The 15,766-nt window shown below is 42.7% G+C and overlaps 1 protein-coding gene across 1 annotated transcript; it reads right to left on the reverse strand.

Moving 5' to 3' along the window:
* Positions 1 to 7,928: 7,928 nt before the first annotated feature.
* LOC127659856 (malignant T-cell-amplified sequence 1-like) lies at positions 7,929 to 15,625 on the reverse strand. The gene is made up of 6 exons (XM_052149814.1): positions 15,449 to 15,625; positions 13,940 to 14,092; positions 13,746 to 13,843; positions 13,466 to 13,599; positions 13,241 to 13,308; positions 7,929 to 8,188 (listed from the first exon to the last, which is right to left on the reverse strand). Exons 1-6 carry the CDS (start codon positions 15,457 to 15,459, stop codon positions 8,107 to 8,109), a joined length of 546 nt encoding a protein of 181 aa, XP_052005774.1. The 5' UTR covers positions 15,460 to 15,625; the 3' UTR covers positions 7,929 to 8,106.
* Between the last annotated feature and the right edge of the window lie 141 nt (positions 15,626 to 15,766).

Here is a 15,766-nt window from a genome sequence, read left to right on the forward strand (position 1 = left end):
GCCGGGCTCGGCCTTCGACCCCGCGCCGTCGACATTAGCGGACACGAGCACGGGCACCAGCATGGACTCAGAGATCGTCCGCATCCTGTCCAAAGCCGTGGAAGACCTCGGGCTCGACTGGTCTTCTCCGGAAGAACCCGCCCGCAGCCGGCTGGACGAGTGGTTCCTGCAAGGCATTACCCAGTCCCCTTACAGGCGGCTGGAAATGTCTGTACAGCAGTCAATGGGCCTGTCACAGAACTCTCTCACCTGCAATCAAACGCCGTTTTAACGGCAACACACAGAAATCACAAAAAGAGTCATTTTCTGCCTGTGTCACTAAGGGTCACGTGTCCACACTAAAGTGCGCATTCCCACATATCAATACTGTCCAAACAGTGCCGAATACTTCCCCAGCTCAAGCTGGACGCCCCATAAATGTGGATCGTGTGCCTATTGTCATGTATGCACCACTGCACACAAGCACTGTTCCCACAGTTATAAACACTTCCCCAGTAAAAGCGGGAAATACTATAAAGGTAGCGCGCGTGCCTGCTGTCATGCATGCACCCCTACACACAAACACTGTATGCATGCCCAAAAAACCCCCGCCGCGAGCGGAAGGCTTTATGAAAATGGTGCGCGTGCCCACTACGGTATATGCACCCCCACCCATAAGCGCTGCCCATACAGTTTCAAACAGTTCTCTGGCTCATGCCGCGAGCATCACAGATGCGATGTGCGAGCAAGAAGCTCCCCGCTAAGAACGGGAAGCTTTATGAAAGTGGTGCGCATGCCTATTACAATGTATGCACCCCCACCCGTAAACACTATCTATAAAGTTTCAAACATTTCTCCAGCTCATGCTGCGAGCATTACGGAGATAGCGCGCGTGCCTGTAATCTCACACGCACCCCTGCACTCGGCACTCAACAAAGCTGCTCAGCGCGCTCCCGCGCCTCTGAGAGCTGTAAGCTCAGTGTTAGCACAAGGTAATTCGCCGGCAGGGCCCATACGTCACTGCGACACGCCCCCAGCCAGCATTCAGCCCATATCTGTGTGAGCAAAAGCCTGGGAAAAAATCCCTGACATGCCGAAATGGGTTTTGAACATAATAAAACACGGTTACTCGCTTCAATTCGCTCGCAGACCACCCCGCTTTTCAGCGGTGGTCGAGACGAAGTGAGGAAAGATGTTTCACATGTTCTACGCACCGAGGTGCTCAAACTGATAGAGAAGGGCTATAGAAACTGTTCCTCCCTCTATGAGCGAGGCGGGTTTTTACAGCCGCTACTTTCTCGTCCCAAAAAAGGACGGTGGCCTCCGCCCCATCCTAGATCTCAGACATCTGAACAAAGCTTTAATGATTGCTCGTTCAGAATGTTAACGACCAAACATATCCTCGCGCAAGTTCGCCCGGGATTGGTTTCTATCAGTTGATTTGAAAGACGCTTACTTTCACATTCCGATAGCGCCTCATCACAGGCCATTTCTGAGATTCGCTTTCGAGGGACAGTCATACCAGTACACAGTACTACCATTCGGCCTATCATTGGCCCCCCGTACATTCACGAAATGTATGGACGCAGCACTTTCCCCCCTGAGACAGCGGGGACTGCGAATACTGAAGTACCTCGACGATTGGCTAATCCTAGCACAATCAGAGAGTCAGTTAATGACGCACAGATCTTGGATTATCAGCCATCTAGAATGCCTGGGTCTGAGAATCAATTTTGCAAAGAGGGTGCTATCCCCCAGCCAGAATATCTCTTTTCTGGGAATAGTGCTAGACTCAGTGCAGATGATGGCGCGCCTCTCATCAGAGCGCACGCTCGCTATTCGGCGCCTTGCAACATCATTCAGAGCGGGCGCGCGCGCCCCCGTCAAACAATTTCAAAGGATGCTCGGTCTCATGGCCTCCGCATCAGCTGTACTCCAGCTAGGATTGTTGCACATGCGTCCTCTCCAACGCTGGCTCAAGAGCCGTGTCCCCACTCACGCGTGGCGCTCGGGCCACTTTTTAATCAGAGCGAATCACGGCTGTATAAAAGCCCTGACGCCCTGGAAGGCCGTCGACTGGTATCAAACCGGCGTGAGTCTGGGCGTGAACACACGGAGAAAAATGATCACGACAGATGCCTCCAAAATAGGATGGGGGCCCTTTACGAGGGCAGGCCTGTCTCCGGTTTTTGGTCAAACCGGAAAAGCGCCTACATATAAACTGTCTGGAAATGAAAGCGGTCGCCTTGGCTCTCAGAGCCCTGCTTCCGTACCTGAAAAGCGAACACGTCCTGGTCCGAGCGGACAACATGACGGTAGTATCGTATATAAATCGCCAGGGTGGACTCAGGTCGAGCTCCCTGCACTCTATGGCCAGGGAGCTCATCTTATGGTCACAGCACAACCTGCGCTCGCTGAGAGCAGCGCATGTGCCAGGTGTCCTGAACCAGGGAGCGGACATGCTGTCCAGAGACAAAGTTCTCCCAGGAGAATGGTCTCTCCACCCCTGACGGTTCAGTGGTTATGGCAAACCTTTGGCGAGGCAGAGGTCGACCTCTTAGCCTCCAGGGAAAATGCGCACTGCCCTCTTTTCTTCTCAAAGAGCACGGACGCTTCGCCCAAGTCTGGCCGAGCAGCCCCTTGTATGCTTTTCCCCGATCGCGATGCTACCTCAGGTCATCAGTCGGATCAGGGAGGTGAAATGTGCAGTGCTCCTGGTAGCCCCACTCTGGAAGAACCAGGCGTGGTTTCCAGAACTAATGCAGATGATGCAATCTGCCCCATGGCCGATTCCGTTGAGGCTGGACCTCCTCAGGCAGGCCAACGGGATGATTCTTCATCCCCGCCCGATCTGTGGGCCCTTCATGCATGGCCCCTCAACGGGTTCCAGAGAACCTCCCCAGCGGAGTGTTGAGAACCATCACTGAGGCGCGAGCCCTCTATGAGGCGCTTATATGCCCAAAAGTGGAAAGTGTTCAGTGACTGGTGTGATACCAAGAGCTTGAACCCCAAATCGTGCAAGATACCAAGTGTACTCGCCTTTTGCAAGAGCTGCTGGAGGCGGGCGCACACCCTCCACGCTCAAAGTCTATGTGGCTGCCATAGCAGCGTCACACAATCCTGATAAAGAATGCTCATTGGGGAAAAACGACCTAATCATTACGTTTCCTAAGAGGCTTAGGAGGATGAACCCTCCTCGCCCCCTCGATCTGGGACCAGGCCACGGTCCTGGGCGACTCAAGAGTGCCCCGTTCGAACCTCTCCGAACCGTGCACCTTAAACAGCTCTCGCTCAAAACTGCGCTCTTGCTGGCACTTCGCCTCAGTCAAGAGAGTGGGCGTACCTGCAGCGCTGTCATCAAGCGCTGCTTGCTTGGAATTTGGACCTAACGACTGCAGAGTTGTCCTTAGGCCAAAGCACGGGTATATTCCTAAAGTGCTCTCCACACCCTTCAGAGTACAGGTGATATCTCTGGCAGCCTATCGTCTCCAGCAGACGAAAGCAACGCTAATTTACTCTGCCCGGTCAGGGCTCAGAGTATACTTGGAACGTTCTGCCTCGTTCAGACAGGCGGAACAATTATTCAGTATGCTTTGGTGGCCGCACTAAAGGTCTCGCAGTTTCAAAGCAAAGAATATCGCGCTGGATAGTAGATGCTATAGCGCTGACTTATGAAGCCAAGGGCCTTCAATGCCCCTTAGGCGTCAGAGCTCACACTACGAGGAACATGGCCTCCTCGTGGGCGTGGTCGAATGGGATACCCATTGAGGATATTTGTGCGGCGGCAGGCTGGGCCTCGCCTTCGACATTTATCAGGTTTTATAACCTACAGGTCCCCTCATTGCATTCCAACATTCTATCAGCCTGACTGTAGTATGGACTGGAGTACGTATATGCTGAGCATTATCTCCTCCCTTATAAGGTCCGTCTCTGACTGACTTAGAGGGTTTTTTATGCATATCAGTAAATAGAAAAATCAGTACATAAGATATGTGCGTGTGTTTTTACAATGAGCTCCCACCATGGGCCACCTTGGGGCAAAGGCTCTGTATTATCCCATTATATAGCTCGCCGTTGGCGGCTCGTTGAATAATCACTTTGCTTTAAGGCTCAGGCGTCTGCCTCTGGCTTTATAGAGCTGAAGTCAGCACGCACGGCGTTTTGCATGGTGTTCCCATAGCGTAAGCTACTTACGCAATAGGAGAGACCTCTCGAGAGGAGCGACTCGGTTACTAACGTAACCTCGGTTCCCTGAGAGGAGGAACGAGTATTGGCGTAAGCTGCCGTGCATGTGCTTGGTCAGTCGCTTCAGTCGATTGAACCTAAAGAACTCTCATGACGGGCCTAATATATAGCCTTAGCCACGCCAATCTTGGCGGGCTCTGAGCGCGTGGGCGTGAAGCGCACTCATTGGTCGCGCGTTCAGAGTCGCCCCGTCATTGGTTCGAGCAAGTTGCCGCAGCACAGCCAATGACCGAGCTGCCTCGCTCATTGCTGTCTGCTGTGCAGCTGCAATGCGTTTTACATAAAGACTTCAATATTTCTCGAGAAACAGAGTTTTCCCATAGCGTAAGCTACTTACGCAATACTCGTTCCCTCCTCTCAGGGAAACGAGGTTACGTTAGTAACCGAGTCGTTTTGACACTCAGGGGCGGGGCCCAATCCTTTCTGTTAACAAATGCTATTGGCTGCTGACCAAATACTGTATTGATTGGCTGCATCTCTTCGAATCTCTCGTGATTGGCTGTTGTTGGACGAAGACAGCCAGAAAGCGGGACGATTGTGAAGTGGATGATGGCAGACAGTAAAGAGGTTATGGTTTCTTTCTAAATTCCTCCTAAATTTCTTGTAGCTGTAAGATGTTTTGTGCGTATATATATATATATATGTGTGTGTGTGTGTGTGTGTGTGTGTGTGTGTGTGTGTGTGTGTGTGTGTGAGAGAGGCAAGATGACACTAGCTGCGTTTGAGTAAAACGAGAGCGCATCCATCCGACATGAAAGAAGGGCTGGATGAGCGGTCATTATAAAGCCTTGCTACTGACGACGATCATTATCGGTCATATAATGTTACTGACAAATCAGAATCAAACATTTCGGAGAGCCGTGTAATAAGAATCTTAATGTACACTTGATTTCCTAACATGGCCTTATTCTGCTGCACCTGCTGTGCTTTCCTAGCCCCAGAGGTCCCAGGGCCTGACTGGCTTCCTCTCTGAGCCTGCATTTCATAGATATTAATGAATTCATGTTGAGGCTGATGAGTAGTGGATGGCCCTTGAAGTACCACACTAACGAGCTGGGAACTATCTGACATCTAGCTATCTACACTTACTATTTTGTGAAACACTAACGTTTCCTTCAACATAACGTTAGATGATAGATAGGGTACCTCTCAACAGGTTCACTAAACGCCTTGCTGTGTTCTGTATTTCCACCTATTTTCAGTTATATATAAAAAAAAAAACAGAAACACACACACACACACACACACACACACACACACACACACACACATATATATATATAAACGCAATAAAATAAATTAAGGACAAATTTAGAAAGAAACCATAACCTCTTTACTGTCTGTCATCATCTGATTCCCAATCTTTCCAGTTCCCTCCTTTAGGAAAATAAAACCCATTATATTAGGAAATCACAGTTAGTGAAAGAGTATGATAAGGGTGGTATCAATGCCTTGGACTTTGATGTTTGGGGCATTTAAGAGTGGTTGAAATCACACAACCTTACTCTATGTGGTTTCACATACCTAGATCTCTATTTAATAAAATAGGTTGGCTTGAATTTCTTATAAAATGTGATTTTGAGGTAACTAAGATTCCTATTAAATTATCAAACTTCCACAAACAACTTCTCCAATACTGTAAAATTATATTTACCCAAAACTTTTCTCCCCATGGATCCACCCTATGGAATAACAACAGGGTCATTACAATTAATAGGAAATCATTGTTTAAAAGTGATTGGTAGTAGATGGGTATTGTGTTTGTGAATGATATATTAGATGATAATGGTAACTTCTTGGAACATATTGCCATTTTGCTCAAGTATAATCTTAACCACACTTATAGAGAATATAATAAAATGTGTAAATCAATACATTTACCATTATTACAGTTAATCCAAAACACATTGATGTATGTGAGAATAAGACTTTCACAAACCTTACCAAATCTAGTAATTAATTAATGTAATTTACATTACAGTAAATGTAATAACATATGTATTAATGATTTTTTTTTTATCTAGAATGTTTTTGGATTATAATAGAGAATTGTGTGTACAAGTTCCAAATAAGAATGCCTTGTCCATAGATAAACCACATTTCATCAAATGGCCCATTTTCCCTAAAGTCAAAGAGACTCACTTTAAAATAATTTATAAAATATATCCGGTTGCTGACTTTCTTAGAAAGAGTTTTACTTTTTAATTTGAAGTAGATCCCTGTGTATTTTGTGAGGCAGGGCTGATGAGACTCTGGAACACTTGTTCTTTTTATGTCCTATGGGAAAAACCTTCTGGTCTGATTTACATAATTGGCTGTCATTTAAGATTGATGACATCCCGACGTTTGACTTATCACAAATTCTCTTTTATATTGATAATGTACATTCATCCCTATCTGATTTGGTTAATATGATTGTTCACATGGGTAAATATCATATTCATTGTAGTAAGTGGAGATATTCGAAGCCTTCTTTTACATGGTTTATGAACAATTATAAATTGTATTTCCCTCACTGAAAAAGTAATGTCTAGTAAAATTGCAAGAAAGATGTGTAGTGATATATCCGGACAATTGTTTTGATAAATATACACTTGTATGCTACGTCTAAAGGATGTTTTATTTTTTAAACTAATACCTTGCTGTTTGCTTTTTGTTGTTCAGTATTGTGTAGGGCACACTTTTCTTTCATTTACACTGACAATAATTGTATTGCTCCTATAGATGTATATTTCTTATTTCCCCCCAAGAGAGTTTTGTATGTTTTTTCTTGTCAATAAACAAACAAAAATTTCCCGCTTTCTGTCTGTCCTCGTCCAACAACAGCCAATCACGAGAGAGTCGAAGAGATGCAGCCAATCAATACAGGATTTGGTCAGCAGCCAATAGCATTTGTTAAAAGAAAGGATTGGGCCCAGCCCCTGAGTGTCAAAACTGACTTGAGTGCCAAAACTGACTTGAGTGCGTAAAGATTTCAGCTGCGCGCATGTGCAGAAAATAACTCGCACGTGTGTTCAGATCTGCGCGCGTGTGTAGTAACTTGCGCGTTTGTTCACATCTTTTTTTTGTTATTTCTGCTCGCGACTTGCTAATTTGTGTGCACAATCATATTTTTTTTGGTGCTCGAGTTTGAGATTTGCAAATTCTGCAGTTTTACATTTTACGTGCTGTTTTGTCCAACATTTAACGCCATACATTTGTTCCAATATTATTGGAGGGGTGAACTTTTTCCATACAAAGAAATAGTTTCCATAAATGGTACAAAAGGGTGCATACTTGCTTTTTCAGTTGTATTTTTAAAGAATTGATTACCTTTTAACAGTTTTATGGGACAGATGAGAAAATATCTGTTTGATGGCATGTATTTAGTCATGCTAATGTATATTATTTATCAATGCCTTTTTGACAATACATTTGAAACCTTAATAAGTTAGTGATCACTTTAGAGTTATCAGGACTAGGATTCCAGCATTGAATCACTTTTTTCAAATGAACCATAAGTGTTTCAGTGCGTTATGACAAAGCTGAACATCTGTATGAAGGTAGAATTAGGGGGAAACTCATCTTTTTCAAAAATAATAGTAGACTTATCGGAATCAGTAGCCTAAATCTATCTCAGGAAATGCAAAACAGTTTTCTGCCTTGGACAGCAGGGAAGTCTACATACAAATACAGTTGTTTAAGAGTCTGAGCTGAGCTCATTTTTGCAAAAGACACTTCAAGTTTGGTATGACGTGAATGCAGATTTTATTTGTGCATTAAAATGGGGTTGCTTTTAAAGCATTCTGCATGGTACACAGTTGAGTCCATTCATGTAAACAGTAGATGGGCAGCCTGGTGACACGGGATCCAAATGATTCCACTTCATCCTCATATCCGTCATTACTTATATGTCTTCATGTGCCATAGTCCATCATTGAGATAGTGAACGTTCTCGATTCCAATTCCCTTGTTTACTTTCTCTCTGTTTAGTGAAGCGAGACAAGGAATCATTGTTTTAAGAGTTTGCATTATTATCTCAATAACACTTCAATAAACCATCATAGCTGTAAAACCTTTTACTGTAAACTTAAAAGTCAGAATTTCTGTTCAATTCAAGACCCAAAACTGAAACTCTGACTGACCTCATGCATAATGCTTTCTATGTAATTTGATACATGCTATGTGTAAGTGAAATCTATAGTATACTGTATACATAGTTTGAGATAGTTTGCCCAAAAAGAAAAATTATCTCATCATTTAATCACCCTCATGCTATCCCAGATGTGTATGACTTTCTTTCTTCTGTAGCTGTACAATGCAAGTGAATGGTGACCAGAGATTTTAATCTCCAAAAACCACATAAATCAGCATAAAAGTTGTGCATAAGACTCCAGTGGTTAAATCTATGTCTTCAGAAGTGATATGATAGGTGTGGATGAGAAACTGATCAATATTTAAGTCCTTTTTTTTACCATAAATCTTCACTTTCAATTCACATTATTTGTGCATATCGCAACCTACTGGTCAGGGCTGGTTAAATTGGAGATTTATAGAAAAAAAAGGACTTAGATATTGATCTGTTGCTCATCTACATCTATCATATCCCTTCTGAAGATATACAGTGGGTACGGAAAGTATTCAGACCCCCTTAAATTTTTCACTCTTTGTTATATTGCAGCCATTTGCTAAAATCATTTAAGTTCATTTTTTTTCCTCATTATTGTACACACAGCACCCCATATTGACAGAAAAACACAGAATTGTTGACATTTTTGCACATTTATTAAAAAAGAAAAACTGAAATCTCACATGGTCCTAAGTATTCAGACCCTTTGTTCAGTATTTAGTAGAAGCACTCTTTTGATCTAATACAGCCATGAGTCTTTTTGGGAAAGATGCAACAAGTTTTTCACATCTGGATTTGGGTATCCTCTGCCATTCCTCCTTGCAGATCCTCTCCAGTTCTGTCAGGTTGGATGGTAAACGTTGGTGGACAGCCATTTTCAGGTCTCTCCAGAGATGCTCAATTGGGTTTAAGTCAGGGCTCTGGCTGGGCCATTCAAGAACAGTCACGGTGTTGTTGTGAAGCCACTCCTTCGTTATTTTAGCGATGTGCTTAGGGTCATTGTCTTGTTGGAAGGTGAACCTTCGGCCCAGTCTGAGGTCCAGAGCACTCTGGAGAAGGTTTTCGTCCAGGATATCCCTGTACTTGGCCGCATTCATCTTTCCCTCGATTGCAACCAGTCGTCCTGTCCCTGCAGCTGAAAAACACCCCCACAGCATGATGCTGCCACCACCATGCTTCACTGTTGAGACTGTATTGGACAGGTGATGAGCAGTGCCTGGTTTTCTCCACACATACCGCTTAGAATTAAGGCCAAAAAGTTCTATCTTGGTCTCATCAGACCAGAGAATCTTATTTATCACCATCTTGGAGTCCTTCAGGTGTTTTTTTAGCAAACTCCATGCAGGCTTTCATGTGTCTTGCACTGAGGAGAGGCTTCCGTCGGGCCACTCTGCCATAAAGCCCCGACTGGTGGATGGCTGCAGTGATGGTTGACTTACTACAACTTTCTCCCATCTCCCGACTGCATCTCTGGAGCTCAGCCACAGTGATCTTTGGGTTCTTCTTTACCTCTCTCACCAAGGCTCTTCTCCCCCGATAGCTCATTTTGGCCGGACGGCCAGCTCTAGGAAGGGTTCTGGTCGTCCCAAACGTCTTCCATTTAAGGATTATGGAGGCCACTGTGCTCTTATGAACCTTAAGGGCAGCAGAAATTTTTTGTAACCTTGGCCAGATCTGTGCCTTGCCACAATTCTGTCTCTGAGCTCTTCAGGCAGTTCCTTTGACCTCATGATTCTCATTTGCTCTGACATGCACTGTGAGCTGTAAGGTCTTATATAGACAGGTGTGTGGCTTTCCTAATCAAGTCCAATCAGTATAATCAAACACAGCTGGACTCAATTGAAGGTGTAGAACCATCTCAAGGATGATCAGAAGAAATGGACAGCACCTGAGTTAAATATATGAGTGTCACAGCAAAGGGTCTGAATACTTAGGACCATGTGATATTTCAGTTTTTCTTTTTTTAATAAATGTGCAAAAATGGCAACAATTCTGTGTTTTTCTGTCAATATGGGGTGCTGTGTGTACAATAATGAGGAAAAAAATGATTTTAGCAAATGGCTGCAATATAACAAAGAGTGAAAAATTTAAGGGGGTCTGAATACTTTCCGTACCCACTGTAGATTTAACCACTGGAGTCTTATGTATAACTTTTATGCTGGTTTATGTGATTTTTGAAGATTGAAAGTTCTGGTCACCATTGTCTTGCATTGTATGGACCAACAGAGCTGAAATATTCTTCAAAATATCTTTGTTTGTGTTCTGCAGAAGAAACGCCATACACATCTGGGATGGCATGAGGGTGAGTAAATGGTGAGATAGTTTACCCAAAAATGAAAATTATCTCTTTAAACTGATAACATGCAGATAACAACAATTACATAAATAAGAAAAAACAAATACACAGAAACATGTTCCATTTTGGTAGATGCGTATAACCTGCATTCAAAAACCAAATTAGTAATTCAGAATGCAAGAGACATGACCGTGACATCACCGATATGAAAGTCTATGATTTGGGCGTGTCTGACCATAAGGTTATCTCTCTGGAACTGCCCCTAGCAAGTCCTTACCATAAAATAAAACGTCAAATCCGGTTCAGAAATTTAAAAGCAATAGATACCACCATCTTCAACCAAGATATACAGCAAGCTTCAATGGTCACACAGTTTGCATCAGTAAATGGCTCCGTTGACCATTATAATTCCAGCCTTTACAATATCCTTGAGTTACATGCACCAATCAAAACAAAAACAGTTACTTTTTCCAGGTCAGCGCCTTGGTATACAACAGAGCTCCGGAGGATGAAAACGGCTGGCCGTGCCCTGGAACGGAAATTCACCTCCAGTGGCTTACATGTATACAAACAGGCCTACCGTGAACACCAAAAATCTTACTCTAAAGCACTCACCATAGCCAGGTCTCAATATTTTTCACATAAAATTTCAAACTGCACTGGAAATTCAAGACAGTTGTTTGCATCAATAAATTCTCTTCTTAAACCTCCCACTCGTGCACATGCTGACATCAGTTCAGACCAGTGCAATAAGTTTATGGACTTTTTCACCAACAAGGTGGCATCAATCCGGAACAACTTCTCTGCCACAGTTCCACTTTCCTCCAAAATCAGTCTCACAAATCCATTAAACACATTTTCTTTCTTCTCATGCATTTCTCAGACAGAGGTGGAGAGGATTATAAAGGGCATGAGAACCTCCACATGCTCACTGGACCCTCTCCCCACACCATTACTAAAATCCAACATTACAGCCATCAGTCCACTGATCACAGTAATCCTCAATCAGTCACTCAAATCTGGTCAGGTTCCTCCAGCTCTCAAAACTGCAGTCATCCGTCCACATCTAAAAAAGCCGTCACTTGACCCTGAAATCCTGGCTCATTACCCGTTTCAAACCTGCCGTTTTTGTCTAAAGCTCTGGAAAAAGTTGTTGCAGCCCAACTTCACAATCACCTACACATCCATAACATATACGAAAAATTTCAGTCTGGTTTTACAGCAGCACACAGCACGGAGACAGCTCTGGTACGCGTCATGAATGATCTACTTATGACTGCAGACCAGGGCTCACCATCTCTCCTCCTCCTACTGGACCTGTCGGCTGCCTTTGACACCGTGGATCACAACATCGTGCTCCATCGTCTCCAGTTTGAGGTAGGACTCTTGGGGACTACACTAAGCTGGTTCCAGTCATACCTCACAGGCAGGTTGGAGTATGTGGCTTTAGGACAGTCCCAATCATCACCTCACACGGTCAGCTGCGGAGTGCCACAAGGATCTGTCCTCGGTCCGACCATTTTCACCATCTACTTACTACCCCTTGGTCACAGCATCCATAAACATAAAGTTTCATTCCATTGTTACGCAGACGATACACAATTATACATAAAAATGGACTCCTCACTCCCCTCAGCACTGCCGTCTGCACTTCAGGTTTGCCTGGAGGAGATAGGGGCATGGATGTCATGGATGACTTTCTTCAATTAAATAGCAGTAAAACCGAAGCCATTCTGATCGGTACCCCACACCAAACCCAGTCCTCCTCCCTCAGCAGTATATTCATTTTTGGTCATCACACCACCCTGTCTACCTCTGTTACAAACCTCGGAATCAGATTTGACTCAAATCTCACATTGGACAACCACATCCGCCACCTCTGTAAGGTCTCCTTCCACCACCTTAAAAACATTGCCAAACTCCGCCCTTCACTCTCCCAACCGGATGCTGATAAGTTGATCCATGCCTTTGTCTCCTCCAGGTTGGACTACTGTAATGCCCTCCTCGTCGGGATCCCTGGCAGAAGCCTGCAAAAGCTTCAGCATATTCAGAACTGCGCTGCCCGGGTCCTGACGAGGAGGTGCAAATACGATCATATCACACCTGTCCTGAAATTCTTACACTGGCTGCCCATTCAACACAGAATTCAATACAAAATCTGTCTCCTTACCCATCAGTGCATACATGGAACTGCCCCTGCCTACCTCACTGAACTTCTCACACCACAAAACGCCACACGAAACCTCCGCTCCTCTACCTACTGACTGTACCAACCAAGGACTAAACTATTCTCTATGGGAGACAGGGCCTTTCAGGCAGTCGCCCCACGGCTCTGGAATGCCCTCCCAGAGACACTAAGGGTTCCACAAACTGTGGAGGTTTTTAAGAAGGGCCTAAAGACATTTTTATTTCAAAAGGCCTTTTAACTTTCATGATTTTTATTTTATCTTTGTGGTGTTTTATTGCTATTTATTGATTTTGTGATATTTGTCCTGGAACTGTTTTTAAATTCTTTGTTACTGTAGCACTTTGAGATTTAGTTGAAATGTAAAGTGCATTATAAATAAAATGTATTATTATTATTATTATAAGAGATGCATAAAGATGCTTACATGTCATGAGCTGACATCTTCATGACTCCCACACTGAGCGCATGTTGCTTGCCTTCTGCCATTATGGCCTGTGAACCTATATTTAAGGACAACAACCTGTACTATACAACACATAAGTATCAAGGCTTTTCAAATAAAATAACTGAATTCATTATTCAGGATGCATCTTTAAAACTATAAGAAAATATTTGAAAATGCAGGGGGACAGATCAGTTGGAAAGATACAACTACTGTGTCTGTTTCAGCAGGGTAGAGTTTGGCTCCTGGTGATGTAAGGCCTGGGCACATGATATTGGCTCCACTCAAAACAAATTTGATGGCTCCTTTATCTACTTGTTGGTGTGGAAGAATGAAGGGAACTAGAAAGCAGGCACACGATTAACAGGTATTAGCCTGAAAAAAATAACTGCAACATATGTACTTTCTGACATAACGATAAACAACAAAAATCATACTGCATAGAAAACATCTCACTGCTATTAATGAAAAGAGAAAAGTGCCTTACATTTGTGTAGAAGTCTGAGGGAGGGATAGAATGGGCCATCTCTCTGTCTGAAGAAGAGCAGCTCTCCATTTACCATAAGAATTTCAATATGCTCATGACTAGAAACAAAAAAACAGCACATGCCTGATTAGTGATGCATTATGGTAGTCCATATCAATAAAAACTGATGACACTGAGTGTGGTGTAACTCTTACCATCTCACAATTTTGACAGGGTCCTTTTTGGGCATGATCTGGTTGAGCCATTCATTGATGTTGGGAAACTGATCTAACAGTTGGTTCTTAATGCCTTTGATTACAGACGTCTTCAGTTGGATACAGTTTGAAACATTCTCCTTTTCATCAAATCTATGTTGACAAAGAGAAAGCACATACTAAGAGTATAGATGGCATAAATGCACACCATTTTACATAAAAAAAATTCTTAAAGGGATAATTCACCCAAAAATTTAAACTCTCATTATTTACTCTCCCTCATGCCATCCCAAATGTATGACTTTCTTTATTCTGCTGAACACAAACGAAGATTTTTAGAAGAACATCTGAGCTCTGCAGGTTCAAGTGAATGATGACAAAAACTTTGAAGCTCCAAAAGCAAATAAAGTCAGCATAAAAGTAATCTACACGACTCAGTGTCTTCTGAAGCAATCTAATCATTTTTGGGTGAACAAATAAAATTATTTTTTCACTGTAATTTTTGTCATTGCAGTCTCCAGGCACGATCATGAATTCAAGCTCGATTACACTTCCTAGTGCTTGACGTATGTGCAGAGCTCTTGACAGCGCTAGGAAGCGTAATCGAGCTTGAAATCATGATTGCCAAGGAGACCGCTGATGTCAAAATTTATAGTGAAAATTAAGCTACATTTTGGTCTGTTCTCACCACAAAAAAGGATTGGTTCACTTTAGACGACATGGACAAAACAACAGGAGTCTTATGGTCTTTTATGTGCTTTTTAGAACTTCAAAGTTCTGGCTACCATTCACTTGTATTGTGAGGACCTACAGAGCTGAAATATTCTTCTAAAAATCTTAATTTGTGTTCAGCAGAAGAAAGTAAGTCATACACATATGGGATATATGAGGGAGAGAATTTCATTTTTGGGTGAACTATCCCTTTAAAGTATTGCAGTATTGTAAAACGAAGATTTTAGTCTGAAGTATTAACAATACATAATAGCCCAAAAAGGTTCTACAATTGAAAACAATCATGTTTGGTTCCTTGAATGTCAAACAACTCACACACCTGATCATATATATATATATATATATATATATATATATATATATATATATATATATATATATACAGTACAGTTATATTGTATTGTATATATAAAAAAGGTTATACATTCAGTTTGCTTATCAGCTGTTCAAGTTAGAAATACTTGGGACCAACGCTTACAATTGTGAATAAGTGTTACTTTTGATTCTTATGAAGAAATGCTCGAGTATATCGTTATTAATAAACCATGCAAATGAGTTATGACAGACCTGATGAACAAGTTAGCAGGGTAGCTAAACAGGTTGCTGACTCATATAGAGCACATATTAAGTTAACATGCCTTATAAAAAGTGGTAAGTTCATAAATGCACAGATTATATCTTTATTGACATGGCAACGCCACTCGTTTAATGGAACACTCCAATGAATGTAACAATGCTAAGTTGTGTTAGCAAAGGTTGACAACGGCACAAGCTTACTTTTTAAACATCCTTGCGGGTCGTTATTGGTCGCTCGTTTCTTACTATCGGTGTGATAGTATCAACTCGAAACTGTAAAGTCTCCAGAACCTACAAATAAAAAGTAAATATTCAGTTGAAGATGGTAAATGAAGTCCACGATTCCAGTCAACTGCAGGCGACTCCTGTTTACGATTACGACAGTGGTAAACGTTTTACGGCAAGAGCCATTAGTTTGATTGTTTAATTAAACGTTGTTTTGAAAAGCGTAGTAGAGGTATTTACTTAATTTGATATTGAAACTACATCAAAACTCATTGGGAGTTTTGATTCTCATCA

This window comes from Xyrauchen texanus, chromosome 19, assembly GCF_025860055.1.
Source record: "Xyrauchen texanus isolate HMW12.3.18 chromosome 19, RBS_HiC_50CHRs, whole genome shotgun sequence".
In the NCBI taxonomy this organism is placed as follows: Eukaryota; Metazoa; Chordata; class Actinopteri; order Cypriniformes; family Catostomidae; genus Xyrauchen; species Xyrauchen texanus.